This window comes from Procambarus clarkii, chromosome 39 (genome assembly GCF_040958095.1).
Source record: "Procambarus clarkii isolate CNS0578487 chromosome 39, FALCON_Pclarkii_2.0, whole genome shotgun sequence".
Classification (NCBI taxonomy): domain Eukaryota; kingdom Metazoa; phylum Arthropoda; class Malacostraca; order Decapoda; family Cambaridae; genus Procambarus; species Procambarus clarkii.
Window position 1 is genome coordinate 5,091,051 of NC_091188.1, and position 15,831 is coordinate 5,106,881.

The 15,831-nt window shown below is 42.2% G+C and overlaps 1 protein-coding gene across 1 annotated transcript; it reads left to right on the forward strand.

Annotated features, from left to right (window-relative positions):
• The first annotated feature begins 7,928 nt into the window (after nt 1–7,928).
• Nucleotides 7,929–14,509, forward strand: LOC123752337 (muscarinic acetylcholine receptor gar-2). The gene is made up of 2 exons (XM_069337946.1): nt 7,929–7,987; nt 11,745–14,509. The coding sequence occupies exons 1-2, from the start codon at nt 7,929–7,931 to the stop codon at nt 14,338–14,340; spliced, it is 2,655 nt and encodes an 884-aa protein (XP_069194047.1). The 3' UTR covers nt 14,341–14,509.
• Nucleotides 14,510–15,831: the final 1,322 nt, after the last annotated feature.

Genomic DNA, 15,831 nt, shown 5'->3' on the forward strand with positions numbered 1-15,831 from the left:
TGAAACCACCACAAGAGGTGGCACGGGCATGAGTAACCCCGTTGGAGGTAGATGTTTGGAGTAAATGTGATCTTTGGTTGTGTAATATCTTGAAGTGTCTCTGGGGTCTGGTTTAACTGAGTTATGAAGGTAAGAAAATTATTAATATATATATATATATATATATATATATATATATATATATATATATATATATATATATATATATATATATATATATATATATATATATATGTCGTACCTAGTAGCCAGAACGCACTTATCAGCCTACTATGCAAGGCCCGATTTGCCTAATAAGCCAAGTTTTCCTGAATTAATATATTTTCTCTAATTTTTTTCTTATGAAATGATAAAGCAACCCTTTTCTCTATGTATGAGGTCAATTTTTTTTATTGGAGTTAAAATTAACGTAGATATATGACCGAACCTAACCAACCCTACCTAACCTAACCTAACATATATATATAGGTAAGGTTAGGTTAGGTAGCCAAAAAAAGCTAGGTTAGGTTAGGTTAGGTAGGTTAGGTAGACGAAAAAACATTAATTCATGAAAACTTGGCTTATTAGGCAAATCGGGCCTTGCATAGTAGGCTGATAAGTGAGTTCTGGCTACTAGGTACGACATATATATATATATATATATATATATATATATATATATATATATATATATATATATATATATATATATATATATATATATATATATATACACACTCTCCTAACTCCTTCATTCCTACAGTCTTTCTCTCTATCACTTACCTTTCCCTCTTCCCTGCTTCTTCCTTCTCCTATTCTCTTTCCCTTCAATATCCTCTCTTCCCTCATTTATTCTCTCTTCGCTCACTTCCCGACTCTTCTCTTACAACTACTACTCCTCCTCCCCCTCCTAACTCCAAGACCGCCATAACGCCCGGTTAAATCTTCCCTGAATAGTTTCCCATCTGACTAGTTCCCATTTTTTTCCATGGGAAGAAAATGGGAAAGTCTTGAGGGGTAATCATAATTATTGCGCGTAAATACCATGGGACAACGGAGTCGTTTGCTCCTGGCTTGGAAACTTATGCCCTCTACCAATCTCGAATTCCTCTCAAGGTAAATGGAATGACTTGAAAAATTTGACTTCCACTACATTAAACAGTGGGCTCCCTCTCTTGAACCAGTCCCAGCCACCTTAGAGAGCCAACAGCTCCGGCTCCTCCTATCCGCTTCGTCCTCCATATCTCCTCCTTGACGATGCCACCAAACGAGCCTACATTCTTTGAACTGTGAAGGAGATTGATAGAGCAGTTCCTTGTGTGAGACACAGCGACGTTTGTTACGGCTCCTTCAGGACGGGTTGTTAGGTGGTGAATGGGTTGTTAGGTGGTGATAGGGTTGTTAGGTGGTGATAGGGTTGTTAGGTGGTGGACGGGTTGTTAGGCGGTGATAGCGTTGTTAGGCGGTGATAGGGTTGTTAGGCGGTGATAGGGTTGTTAGGCGGTGATAGTGTTGTTAGGCGGTGATAGGGTTGTTAGGCGGTGATAGGGTTGTTAGGCGGTGGACGGGTTGTTAGGTGCTGGACAGGCTGTTAGGGAAGGACTGCCTGTTGGGCGGACAGCCTAGGGTTGGTCGACGGACTGAGGTTAGAAGGACAGGGGCATGGGTTAGGGGAGACGGGTGTAGGGGTCTAATGACGGTTATGGGGTTCTAACGGAGGTAATGGGATAATGGGGGCAGCCAGCCTCCATCCGTGTAAACACGGGCCGGGAGATATCGGGAGATATCTTGTTATCTCTCTCTCACTTCTCCCTCATCTCTCTCATATAACACCATTTCCTTCACCTTATTAATAGGTATTTTTTTATCTATTTAATAATGATATATATAATGCAAACAAGTTTTTTTGTTTTTTTCAACTTAATCATATATTGCTTTCACGCACACAATTATTTTATGTTCTTTGGTTTTATCGGCTTTTTTTAATATATATATATATATATATATATATATATATATATATATATATATATATATATATATATATATATATATATATATATATATATATATATATATATTAATTTTAATTACAGTTTACGATGTTAATCAGTGGGAATTATTTAGATGATCGACATTAATTATTTGTTTACATTACATCAGCGTATATAAGTGTCCATTTTTAAAGGGAATGACCATTGGAACATGATTATCAATGAAATATTAAGGACATATGGACATTTCTGAAGACACGATATTGTGCAGTATTCCATTTTCTTTGAACCTGTACCTATTGTCATTGTGAATATGTTAAAGATTAGCTGAGCTTTGGAGTTATCTGTAGAAGAAATGAAACAGTTTCCCCTATTCCATGACGCGTCCGCGTGTAGTGCATTTTCGATCCACGGTTTCTGGAAATGACTCGTTTTCTTTCGACGAAAATAAATTGTTACCCATTTTCTGTCGTTGCGACTAAGCGGTGACTTTACTACTTTCTCATCTCGCTGCACCTGTTCCTTATATCTCAGTTGCTTGCCCTCATATCCCAGATGGTTGTTCTCATATCCCAGCACCAAGTCTTCACATCCTAGCACCTTTTTCTCATCTCAAAGCTGTTTTTTTCTCATATAGCTTCATCTTTTCCTCATATCCTAGCATATCCTAGCTCCTAATCCCCATATCCGAGCTCTTTGTCCTCATATCCCAGCTCCTTGTCCTAACACCCATTCTAATAACTAATATAGTCCCCCTCCCACTCGCTTAGTCCTTTCTCCTTATAATTACCTTACTTTACCATACTTTACCTTAAGTATCGTACTTACTAAAGCACTTTACAATGTTCAAGAAGTGCTTGGTACCTATTTTTAACTTCAAAAGATAAATTAATTTCATTAATTGTATATAATCTGTTTTTTTTTTTTATCAACCTTCCTTCTTTCTCTCATTTTCCCATTCAACCGACGTCTTCCTTGCGTGTCGTCATTCACTTGTTTCATCTCCCATTGTGCAGTGTTCATGTTTTATTTTATAGTTTTTATCTTCCCTCTTTCGTTTCTTTATAACCCCGCACCCCTCTGGCCGCCCCAGCCACCATCTCCCTTACATTCTCTCGTGTTCTTCTACTCTCTCTCTCTCTCTCTCTCTCTCTCTCTCTCTCTCTCTCTCTCTCTCTCTCTCTCTCTCTCTCTCTCTCTCTCTCTTTCTTTCTCTCTCTCTCTCTCTCTCTCTCTCTCTCTCTCTCTCTCTCTCTCTCTCTCTCTCTCTCTCTCTCTCTCTCTCTCTCTCTCTCTCTCTCTCTCTCTCTCTCACTCACTCTCTCCCGTTATCTTTTAATTTTCTCCCCTCCCTTCATTCTGTCCATTTATCATATTCTACCTTCCTTCACTATTTCCTTAACCTCTTTTCATCCCTTCCTCTTCCTCCTCCTCCCTTACTCCTTTCCTATTTCCCTTCCTCTATCACTCCCCACCTTCCCTTCCTCCTTTCTCCTTCCCTATAACATCCCCTCACTCCTTTTCCTTCCTTCCTCTCTATCTCACTACCTCCCCTACCTTAATCCCTGCTTTCCTCCCTTTACCTCTCGCTCATTTTTATCTTTATCCCCTCCCCTCCCTCTCTCCTTCACCCCTCACTCCGTCTCCCCTCTCCCACGCTCTGCTAGTTTCCCTCGTTTGGATAGTAATTACACATGATTTAACTATTACATCGACTACATACGCGGTCTGATGAGAGGGGAGAGTAAGGGGGGGGGGAGTTCAAGGTGAGGGGAAGGAGAGGTATTGGAGGGGGAAGGTGAGAGGGGAAAGGGGAGAGAGAGAGATAGAGAGGGGAGAAGGGAAGAGGGGTGAGTAAAAATACGTGTGAGGGAAGAAGAGAGCTCAGAGGAGAGTGGGGGAGAGTAATACAGAGAGGGTGAGACACTAGAAGGGTGAGGAAGGGAAGGGTGAATGAGAGGGTGGAAGAGTAAGAAAGGGAGAGGTGATGGGAGAGAAGGGAAAGGGTGAGGAACAATTACCGAGCTATCGGAAAGGCCATAAAGTTGCCATTCAGGCCAGATGGCCCCAACGAGCCGGTATCAAGTACAAGATATGTGGATAGAGCGGTGGCTGCCTCCGCACGCGCGTGCACACACACACACACTCACACTCACACACACACACACACACACACACACACACACACACACACACACACACACACACACACACACACACACACACACACACTTCCCGGCTGGGAAGACGGGACACCACGAGCGTAGCTCTCATCCTGTAACTACACTTAGGTAATTACACATAGGTAATTACACACACACACACACACACACACACACACACACACACACACACACACACACACACACACACACACACACACACACACACACTGTATTAGTCAACAAGCAGCAAGAGTACAGGAGCTAATGTTCGATCCTGCAGGCACAAATAGGTGAGTACAAGAAGATGAGTACACACACACACACACACACACACACACACACACACACACACACACACACACACACACACACACACACACACACACACACACACACACACACTTTCTCTCTCGACTCTTTACTCCCTCGAGTGAAGGAGAGTGGAAGCCTAGGTCAGACTTACCTGCAAATGCATGGTATAGAGAATCCATGAAGAGTATGTTGTTTGGAGGAGGATGGAGCCAGTAAGAGGAGAAGTTTGGAGGAGAGGAGAGAGAGAGATCGTGTAAGAACATCAGTTCTTCCAGAAAGGAAGGAACGAAAGGAAAGAAAGCAAAAGATAAGAAAGAAAAGAAAGAAAAGAAAGAAAGAAAGGTCAAATAATAGGATAAACAGGAAAGGACATGCCTGCAGTGATAGGAATTCAGGCACAGACGAGAATGGCTGGAAAAAATCATAATAAAGAACATTTTTCAAGCTAAGTTGGTACAGGATGGAACGAAATAGGCTGCTAAAGGTTGCATGTAAGAACTAATCTCTAAAAGGAAAAATCTGGAAAAAGAATACACTTTAGCATAATCCAAGTTCCAATAATTATTTTCTACAGAGGTATAGAACAATAGAAGGACCGAAGACAGTAGTTACATTAATAAACAACTCTCCTCCAAATAGAAGATCAGAACATGTGAATGACAATAAAGTAATGTTAATCTATTATCATTTCAGTATGCACAGGTTAGTCGTAAGTTGCAATTATTATAGATAATAAGTTATGAAAGATTTCAACCAAGGCAAAAAAGACAGGGAAAACTGAGGACACCATGGGCGCTAAGATACATTGACAGCTAATGTAATGTAACGATAAACGATAAATGATAAAATATCACAGCAACTATAAACGTTCTAAATCAACATGTCAACATGTCATAAGAATGAGTGGTAATGACGAACCTGTAGAATTTACCTGATTTTTGCTCTGAAAGCGTCACAAACATAAGGGAAGTCAAGTTTAGAGTTCTGTCCAGGGAAGGGAATACAGGGAAGGGATCACATGACTGGCTAGCTGACAGGAAAATGTATGAACAATCGAGAATTTAGAGCTGGAATTCCTATGAAAAAAAGTCAGAGAGATAACCTCTCAAAATATAAAAGACTTCCTCAAACAGAAACATCAGGAAGCAGTCGACAAGATTCTCCCTGTTCAAAGAGAGGTTATAAGAAGACATTGGATTAACTCCATGATTTAATCAGGAGTGCAACATTGCGAAACAGATAAGCATATTTACATGGATAAACTGAAGGAACAACCAGAATAGCGGAGAGCAAAGGGATTAACAAGAGTGCCATGAATATGTCAGAGGGAGAAGAGAATTCGATATAATTTGAAAATGATACGACATATAACAAAGGGTCAACCCAAGCTACTGCACGCCTACATCAGGTGGAAAGTAACAAGGGAAGAGAACATCTTTATAGAGAATGACAAGGACGTATGTGATACATTAGATTGACCTGTGGTTAATCCAATGTCTTCACAGGAAATTCTTATGCTGGCCACCTACTATTGTATATATAATAAGTCTCTAGAAATAGGAAAACCCCCAGAAAGTTAGAAAACAGTAAGTGCTGTACCACTAAACCAAAGTGTAGAAATATAGATAATTATGAAGAAAAAGTACTAAGCCATTGCGACTATACAGCTCTAGGAAGGGAAATGAGAATAGGGATTTAGGATAGAACGGAGGGAAAAGAATGGTGCCCAACCTATTGGACAGTCGGAAATTTAACCCCGACCAGCAAGAAGCGAGGCCGTCGTTCTACAGTCCAGTCCAAGTTGTTGAAACAAAGAAGGTATTGGGCTAAAGGCTCATGTCTGTCCCCCATTCAAGCCCAAAATTCAAGATATTCTAGCAGATCTCAAATAGAGTCTTGAAGAACGTATAGAAAGAAAAGTACTTGTTAGTCATCAACAACGTGTAGTTAAGGACGGCAAATTGTGCCTCACTAACTTGATCAATTCTATGATCGGGCGAAAGAAATCAGACAAGACAGAGAAGGCTGAGCAAATGGCAGACTTTTGAAACAGTAAAAAAAAAAAATCAAAAGCCTTAAATTTTGGAGCCTTTGATGACTCTTTTGGAGCCTTCTTTTGGAGCCTTTGATGACTCTTTTGGAGCCTTTGATGACTCTTTTGGAGCCATTTTGGATGACTCTTCCTTTCCAAGGAAAGGAAGAGTCATCTATTTCTATTTTTTCCCCTAAACTGCATCACAGCTTCTAGTTTATTAAGTCTACACCCTAGCAACTGCACCCATACTACACCCTAGCAACACAGGTTGCTAGGGTGTAGTATAATCAATACATCTTAGTGATCATCATGGGACGATTACTACATCGTTATCACAGCGATGCTGTTAAGTGACTATCAATAAATCGCTAGCATAATGAACCCAAGGTGTGGTGACGATCAATACATCACTAACTCAATAAACCCAAGGTATGATGATCAATACATCATTAACACAACGAAGCCTTTCACCGTGCAGGGGAGGATGATAAACGATTCTACCACAAGTAACACCATGAATAAATTGGCAAGCGAGCGCTAATTGGTGACCCCCCCATTTCAACGCGGAATTTTCACGACGAAAGAATTGAGAGCCGAAGCAGACGTAATTGCAACGAGTGACGAATTATTCAATACATTGTCGGTGGATTTATTTTTTTGTTATTAGAAAAGTCTCAAAAGCCTTACCAGAGCACACTGTGGTAAACAGCGAGATGAGACTCCATTCAGGAGTAAACGTCTTGCGAGTGTTTATTGATGCTGCCATAACTTGGGAGCCGGTTGGCCGAGCGGACAGCACGCTGGACTTGTGATCCTGTGGTCCCGGGTTCGATCCCGGGCGCCGGCGAGAAACAATGGGCAGAGTTTCTTTCATCCTATGCCCCTGTTACCTAGCAGTGAAATAGGTACCTGGGTGTTAGTCAGCTGTCACGGGCTGCTTCCTGGGGGTGGAGGCCTGGTCGAGGACCGGGCCGCGGGGACACTAAAGCCCCGAAATCATCTCAAGATAACCTCAAGATATGCTGCAACAACTATATTGACTGAAGTAGAGAAACTAAAATTAGGAACTCCTTTAAACATATTTAGAGTAATTGAGTAATTAGTTGCATCTGACCGCTGCATAGGGCAGCCACACATAACAGCCACATATGATAGTCACACATAACAGCTACATATGAAAGTCACATATGACAACATTAAAAGAGAGTATTGTATTGTCACAAATGACAAACTGCATATGGCAACCACATTACGACAGTCCCATATGACAACTACATATGACAATCACATACGACAGCTACATATGACAATCACATATGAGAAACCCCATCTGCTACATATGATAACCATATATGACAACATATAATGATAGCCATATAAGACAGTCACATACTATATTATAAAAGCGTATCAGACAACATAGTTAACTAAGGGGAACCAAAAATGGATAAAGATGTTTCGTTTCCAACCTCCAGAACAAAACCGAGCTTCCACAATCGCAAGTACGTACCTGGGAGATAGCTACTGAGGGCTGCATCCTTGAGAGAGAGAGAAAGAGAAAGAGAGAGAGAGAGAGAGAGAGAGAGAGAGAGAGAGAGAGAGAGAGAGAGAGAGAGAGAGAGAGAGAGAGAGAGAGAGAGAGAGAGAGAAATGTAGCATAAATGATAGAGAAAAATCGATCAGGAGTTAGTGCATTAGTCACGTACATTGTCTCTAGCTCATAGAGCTAGACGCACATAGATCTCTCTAATTCTATCTCTATCTGTCATTCCATAACTATGTCTCTATCTGTCTCTCCTTAACTCTACGTTTAACTGTCTTTCCATAACTCTACCTCTACTTGTCTCTCCCTAACTCTTTCTATCTCTACTGTATCCCTATATCTCTACTAATGTTTATGTATATAGGAATTAATCTTCAAATCAAGACGGGGAGTCTTGAAAACATATCATGAAAGGTGCAGAATATTAGGGAGATTAAATAGGCAGACAGCTCAGTGAAGACAATGGAGAAATATTGAATGAAGTGATAATGATGATAGAAAAACGGTTGCAAAAATATACAATCTAGGGTCATATACTGCAAAGACGAGAAAACATAAAACTAGAACACTAAAGATGGTATTTGAGAATGAAGGAGCTTCAAGAATCACTTCAAGAAGTGATGTAATGGAGGCTGACTCCATACACAGTTTCAAATGTAGATATGATAGAGCCCAATAGGCTCAGGAACCTGTACACTTGTTGATTGACGGTTTAGAGGCGGGACCAAAGAGCCAGAGCTCAACCCCCGCAAGCACAATTAGGTGAGTACAATTAGGTGAGTACACACCCGCGAACACAGCTAAATTAGTCTTCCAGACACTAAATGGAATGTGAATACTTTCGGGAATGCAGCACTTTCATGGAAGTCAAACACATAGAAATGCAAAAAAATGCTGGAAAAGGTCCAGATATTGACAAAAGTACTTACAATTTACAAATGTGTTGACCTAAGGGAAGTGGACTAAGAAGAATTTTCCCAACAAGCTGGCGATAAGAAGAAAAATGGGAGACATACTGAGATGAGATATGTTACTAAGGTGAATTGACCAAGCAGTGAGAGAATAAATACCCTAAGGTAGAAACAACAGTACAAAAGAAACACATGGATATATGGATACTACAAAGAGAGAGAGAGAGAGAGAGAGAGAGAGAGAGAGAGAGAGAGAGAGAGAGAGAGAGAGAGAGAGAGAGAGAGAGACAGAGAGAGAGAGAGAGAGAGAGAGAGAGAGACCGTCTTCATCGGGTCACTGGCCATCTGGGAAAATTTAATGATGGGATGTCTATGAATACCAATAAACTTATGGTTTGTAAATTCAGCAATGTGAAGATTAATTGGAATTTGTGTGTGTGCTTGTGTGTGTGTGTGTGTGTGTGTGTGTGTGTGTGTGTGTGTGTGTGTGTGTGTGTGTGTGTGTGTGTGTGTATGTGTGTGTGCGTGCATGTATATGTGCATTCTTTTAACTGTGTCTGAATGATCGAATTTCTGCAATTGTATCTTTTAATCAGTCGATTTTCTAATGAAATGATTATTCTTTTTATACTCTTTCAATTACTTTTATTACTTTGTATCTCCAGAAAGTCTCCTCTCTTTCTTGTCATTTCCAGCGTCTTTAGGTGAAACACCTTCTATCTACCTATCTTCATTCCCAATCACATTAATTATGCGACAAGCCCCCATTGCAAACTTTTTGGGCCTTTTAAAAAAAAGTTTCTTTTTTGTTCTTAGTGTTTTTTTTTTTCTTTCTTTTGAGGTGGGTATTCCAGATCGAGGAAGAATTCCCCTAGAACGGGTCACACGCAGATGGTGTTCAGTATTCTGATTGCCTCCTTATGTAGGCTCTTAAAGCTGTTCTGTTGTTTACCTGTTTCCATCAGGATGCTGATGTTATCTTATTTATGCGTGACGACTCTGGTGTAAAACATAATTAGACAAACGTTTTCAGTTCTCACGTAATGGGAAAACATCACGATAACAATCAGGAACTTATATTTGAGATGAATTAAGATAACTGTAAGCTACTTACTACCAGCCAACAGAAACCAGCCTACATGTAAAGTCTCCATCCAAAAAAATTATAATATTCACAAATTTAAAAAAAAAAGAGACTTGACCCATACCTGTGAGGGATAAATTACGAAGAAAGGGTGTGCCTGGGTGAATATATGTGCATGAATATGTATGTATCTATGTGCGTACGAGACACGCGCGTGTGTGTGTGTGTGTGTGTGTGTGCGCTCGCACGATAATACAGGAGGTATCCAGGTGTGCTCCTAAGCCGCAGGTGGTCGTCTCAGAGCTCCACCTCTGAGATAACAACCCAGTCACTCCCAAACGCCACAATAGGCTTTCCAGCTAATTGAGGAATGTTGGCCAGAGTTCGCGTTGCTTGTCTATTAATACCGTGAGTGATCGCCGTTCTTTAGATAAAACTTTCAAGCCCTCAACCTTAACTTCTCAGCGAAGAAAGACGTCATTAGGAAAATGATTACTGGATGAGTTCCTGTTAAGGGGGGTATATAGTTTTTTTTTATAAATGATTGATTTAAAAGGCCTAAAATGATTTTTTAGGCCTTTTCTCTCTCTCTGTTTAGTCACTGTATACATTTTACTTAATTACTGAATTTCGGCTCAATTCTTCTGATTTAGTGTTAGAGGCAATTATATATATATTAAACAACACACTCAAAATATACTACGTTAAAATAAATGTATATATTTTCCTGTCTATATGAATATATATAGCATCCGGGGCGATAAATAAGCTATATAAATGTATTTATCTGCCCTAATGATTTAATGTGTAGCTAGATTGCCAATGTAAGACAATTTTATAAAAATAATACAATTAAACTCTACGGACATGCCTTGCCGTGTTTTATTATCTTTGTTCTTTCCTTACCAACTTCGTTTCAACTATTTCCCTTCTCTCTCTCTCTTCTCCCCTCACTTCCTCATTTGTTGCCATCTACTTCTTTACTTTTAGTTTCCGTTTCTTGAATGTTACCATTATTTTATCCTTCCTATAGTCCTTCATAGACATCTCTTCATCCCTGTGTCTAAATTTTTCTTCCTTATAGTCCAACTTTTTTTCCTTTCTCACTCTTTTCATCATTATCTCCCGTCCTATATTCGCCACTACCTCCTTCCATTCCCCAATCCCTATCTTCCATCCTATCTCTTTCTCTCCTTTCCTTTCTACTTTTCGTCCTTTTTTCGATGTGTCTTTCTTCCCTCGACTCTCTTCCCTCCGTGCATTTCCCCTTTTGTGTTTTTCGTCCTTCGTCTCTCACCTTCTCTTGATCCCACTCTCTCTCTCTCTCTCTCTCTCTCTCCTTTGTACTTCTCTCTGTCTCCCCCTCTCCGTCCCTGCGTGATGCATGAGTGTACCCATCTGGTCGTCGCTTCCCCGGAACATTTAATACCTGTGCTTGCGCCCCCTTCAATCTGTGGTTCTGCTCACACTTGTAATGCCTTGCTGTTTATGGTCCACTCTCCCTCAAACCAATCTCCAATATGCTGTGTTTTTTTATTGGAATAAATTAGTGTGCGGTGTCTTATTTGGTGTTGTAATGTGAACATTATAGTATGAGCATTCTTGTGTTGATTTATATATGGTATATTTATTTGATATTGATAGTGTTATGACTCTTTGGTTAGGGGGTCTGTGGGTATAATGTTGCGTTATGGTTTGTTAATATGTCTCTGTTTTTGCAGGCGAAAGGAGCAGCTGGGTGTACTTTCTCCTGAAGAAGAGTGCGGTGGCCAGGGGACGCCCAGGGGCCCTCCTGGGGTTACCGTGGTCAACTGCAGCAGCCTTGGTGACTGGTTCGACGTCGCCTCGGGTCAAAACCTCTCGTGGCCTCTCGATAACGTCACCGCCGGCTGCGACGGGAACGTTTCCGTCTGGGGCAACGCCACCGAGTACTCTATCTACGACAGCCCTCCGCCCTTCAGCCTTCCTTCCACCATCTTCATCGGCGTGTGTCTCACTCTCTGCATCATTATCACCGTCTTCGGGAACATCCTGGTGCTAATGGCCTTTATCTGTGAGCGGGCCATCAGACAACCGTCGAACTACTTTCTGGCCTCGTTAGCTGTGACTGATATTCTGATAGGGAGTGTCTCCATGCCCTTCTACACCGTGTACGTCCTGATTGGCTACTGGGATCTGGGACCAATACTGTGCGACCTGTGGCTCTCCGTGGACTACACCGTGTGCCTCGTCTCACAGTTCACGGTGCTTCTCATCACCATCGACAGGTTCTGTTCCGTCAAGATCGCCGCAAGATACCGCGCCTGGCGCACCAAGAATCGTGTGATAGTTATGATTCTTGTGACCTGGGTCATTCCGGCCCTTCTCTTCTTTGTCAGCATATTTGGCTGGGAACACTTCATCGGGTACCGCGATCTTGGACCCGGGGAGTGTATGGTCCAGTTCCTGAAGGACCCAATCTTCAACACGTCTCTCATCGTCGCTTACTACTGGATCCCACTGATCGCGCTCTTCGTCCTCTATGCCGGCATTTATCAGACTGCCTACCAGATGTCTAAAAAGGCGCGAGAGAAGAGAAAACAGGCTCAGGCAATGATGAATTTAAAGCCGTCAGCGGCCCCAGCCAGCTGCAGGCCCAGTCCAATGCCGACGCCCACCATGCCTCACCCCACCAACAGGACGAGCAACGGCGGCAAAAGCACCAATAGCGACGACGGGGGTCACGCTGACGAGGGTAAGAGCGAAGGCAAGATGACCATGTCCAAGACTCAGAGCACCATCATTAGCCAGGATAAACCCAAGTGTGAGACGCAGAGCGGCGCCGCTCCTGTGCTAGCCGGGAACGACACCACCTGCTCCCAGAAAATGTCCACGACAGCGACGACTGAGACAACAAGTTTCATGGAGAAGAAGGTACTGGGGAAGGATCTCGAGAAGTCCAGCAGCGGCATTGAGAGCGAAGATGAGAAAAGAGACAGCAACACAAGCTTGCCCAAGATCGAGCCCCTGACGCCGTCGCGCAAAAGGGCTCCAACGAGCGAATGTCAGACCAACTGCCTGGACCAGTGTTTGCTTGACTCTGACAACCCTCACCAGTGTCTGGCGACACCGGTCATTCACCCCGTGCCGGCCGACTCCGTGGCAGCTATCTTGGGCACCAGCCAAATAAATAATGGTATTATTCACAACGGGCTCGGCAGCCCGATAGTATCCCCATTCGATGACCTCCCCATTGTGCCTCCTCCTCCTAACGAGCCCAACCAGCTCCTGGTGCTGCCCCTCGCGGCCTCCACGCCTCTCACCCCCTGCACCGTGTCTGTTGTCGAACCCATCGCCCCTCCCGCCATGTTCGCCGACCTCCCAGCTCCCCAAAGACCGACCTCATTGGAACTCAAACTCAGTGTGTCTCTATGTCCAATTTACGACTCTGTGATGTCAATGGATACTAGTGATATGAAGTTTATGGATGAGAGCTCAGTCGTTGTTCCTTCCCCCGTGGTAGAGACGCCTCCGTCCTCCAGCTGGACCCAACAGGACGCCACTCTCTCTCCTGATGATCTCGCACGACGCCTGGACGCGGCGACGGCAGCCGGTTCACCAGCCAACACTGTCACACCCACTCCAATGCCCTCGATTAACGGTTATGGGTCTCTCCGTCTCGACGTTTCCCCACTAAGGACGACGCCAACGTCAGAATCAAGCCCGCCTCTCCCTCCCCCTCCAACACCCAACATCGAACCCTCACCATCACCCCCACGTAGAGAACCGAAGACCACGCCACCGCCCACAGACACCTCCACAACAATAAAGATCAGCTTAGCTCCTCCTGCTCCTCCTCCTCCCATAGTGTCAGTAACACCTAGCAGTCATCCTAACAGTATACAAACCTCTGGAATCCCAGCCAACGGAGGCCCGCCAAGTGCCTCTCTCACCGTCACGAGCAGAGGCCGCGAAAGCAGCATCGAACCTGACAGCTGCGCCGAGCCATCTCACGTGGACGAGATCGCCAAGCCGAAGAAAGGCGTCTTCAAGAGCTTAGGTAAAAAGATACGCTTCAAGAAGAAAAAGAAAGAGCCGGAGGAGAAGAAATCCAAATCACAGAACCGAGCAAACAAAGCCCTGAAGACCATTTCAGTGATCATGGGAGCCTTCGTGGCTTGCTGGACACCTTACCACATCATCGCCATCATGGAGTCATTTTGCCTCTGCACCAACAGTCACGTGTACATGTTTTTCTACTTCCTGTGCTACGCCAACAGCCCATCAACCCGTTCTGCTACGCCCTCGCTAACCAGCAGTTCAAGAAAACATTCATGAGACTCCTCAGAGGAGACTTCCACGTTACTTAATGTTGTGCCCATTATGTAGAATCGACGCTGTTTTGTAAGGTCTATCGTGTAAGGTATACGCTCGTAGGTTAATGGCGTTTCTTACCATATTAATGCAAGCTGGTTATAAAGGGGGACCCATACATTGTATAGTGATGAAAAAGAATTTAAGTTACTCTACTGCCCGGCCGGGGAGACTCGCCTACTTGTTCAGACTTTGAGAAAAATTGAAGGAAGTCTTTTTTTTATCCATTGTTAAGCTTGTGAATCTATTTCAGTCTTGAGTTATTGACCTAACTGCGAATGCAGCGATTAAAATAGTTTTTCAAAATAGACAATGATACTTAAATCCTTAATTTTCTTTTAATAATTATGCAAAAGTGCAAATGATTATTGCGTCTCACAACATAGGAGTCACAAAGTGCCTTTCACACCTCAGAGTCACACTGTAACTAACTCATCAAGAATCACACTGTAACTAACTCATCAAGAATCACACAGTAACTTACTCATCAAGAATCACACAGTAACTAACTCATCAAGAATCACACAGTAACTAACTCATCAAGAATCACACTGTAACTAACTCATCAAGAATCACACAGTAACTTACTCATCAAGAATCACACAGTAACTAACTCATCAAGAATTACACAGTAACTAACTCATCAAGAATTACACAGTAACTAACTCATCAACAATTACACAGTAACTAACTCATCAACAATTACACAGCAATTCATCAAGAATTACACAGTAACTTACTCATCAAGAATTACACAGTAACTAACTCATCAAGTATTATACAGTAACTAACTCATCACGAATTACACAGTAACTAACTCATCACGAATTACACAGTAACTAACTCATCACGAATTACACAGTAACTTACTCATCAAGAATCACACAGCAACTAACTCATCAAGAATCACACAGTAACTAACTCATCAAGAATTACACAGTAACTCATCAAAAATTACACAGTAACAAACTCATCAAGAATCACACAGTAACTAACTCATCAAGAATCACACAGTAACTTACTCATCAAAAATTACACAGTAACTAACTCATCAAGAATCACACAGTAACTAACTCATCAAGAATCACACAGTAACTTACTCATCAAGAATCACACAGTAACTAACTCATCAAGAATCACACAGTAACTAACTCATCAAGAATTACACAGTAACTAACTCATCAACAATTACAAAGTAACTCATCAAGAATTACACAGTAACTCATCAAGAATTACACAGTAACTTACTCATCAAAAATTACACAGTAACTAACTCATCAAGAATCTCACAGTAACTAACTCATAAAGAATCACACAGTAACTTACTCATCAAGAATCACACAGTAACTAACTCATCAAGAATCACACAGTAACTTACTCATCAAGAATCACACATTAACTAACTCGTCAAGAATCGCACAGTAACTAACTCATCAAGAATCACACAGTAACTAA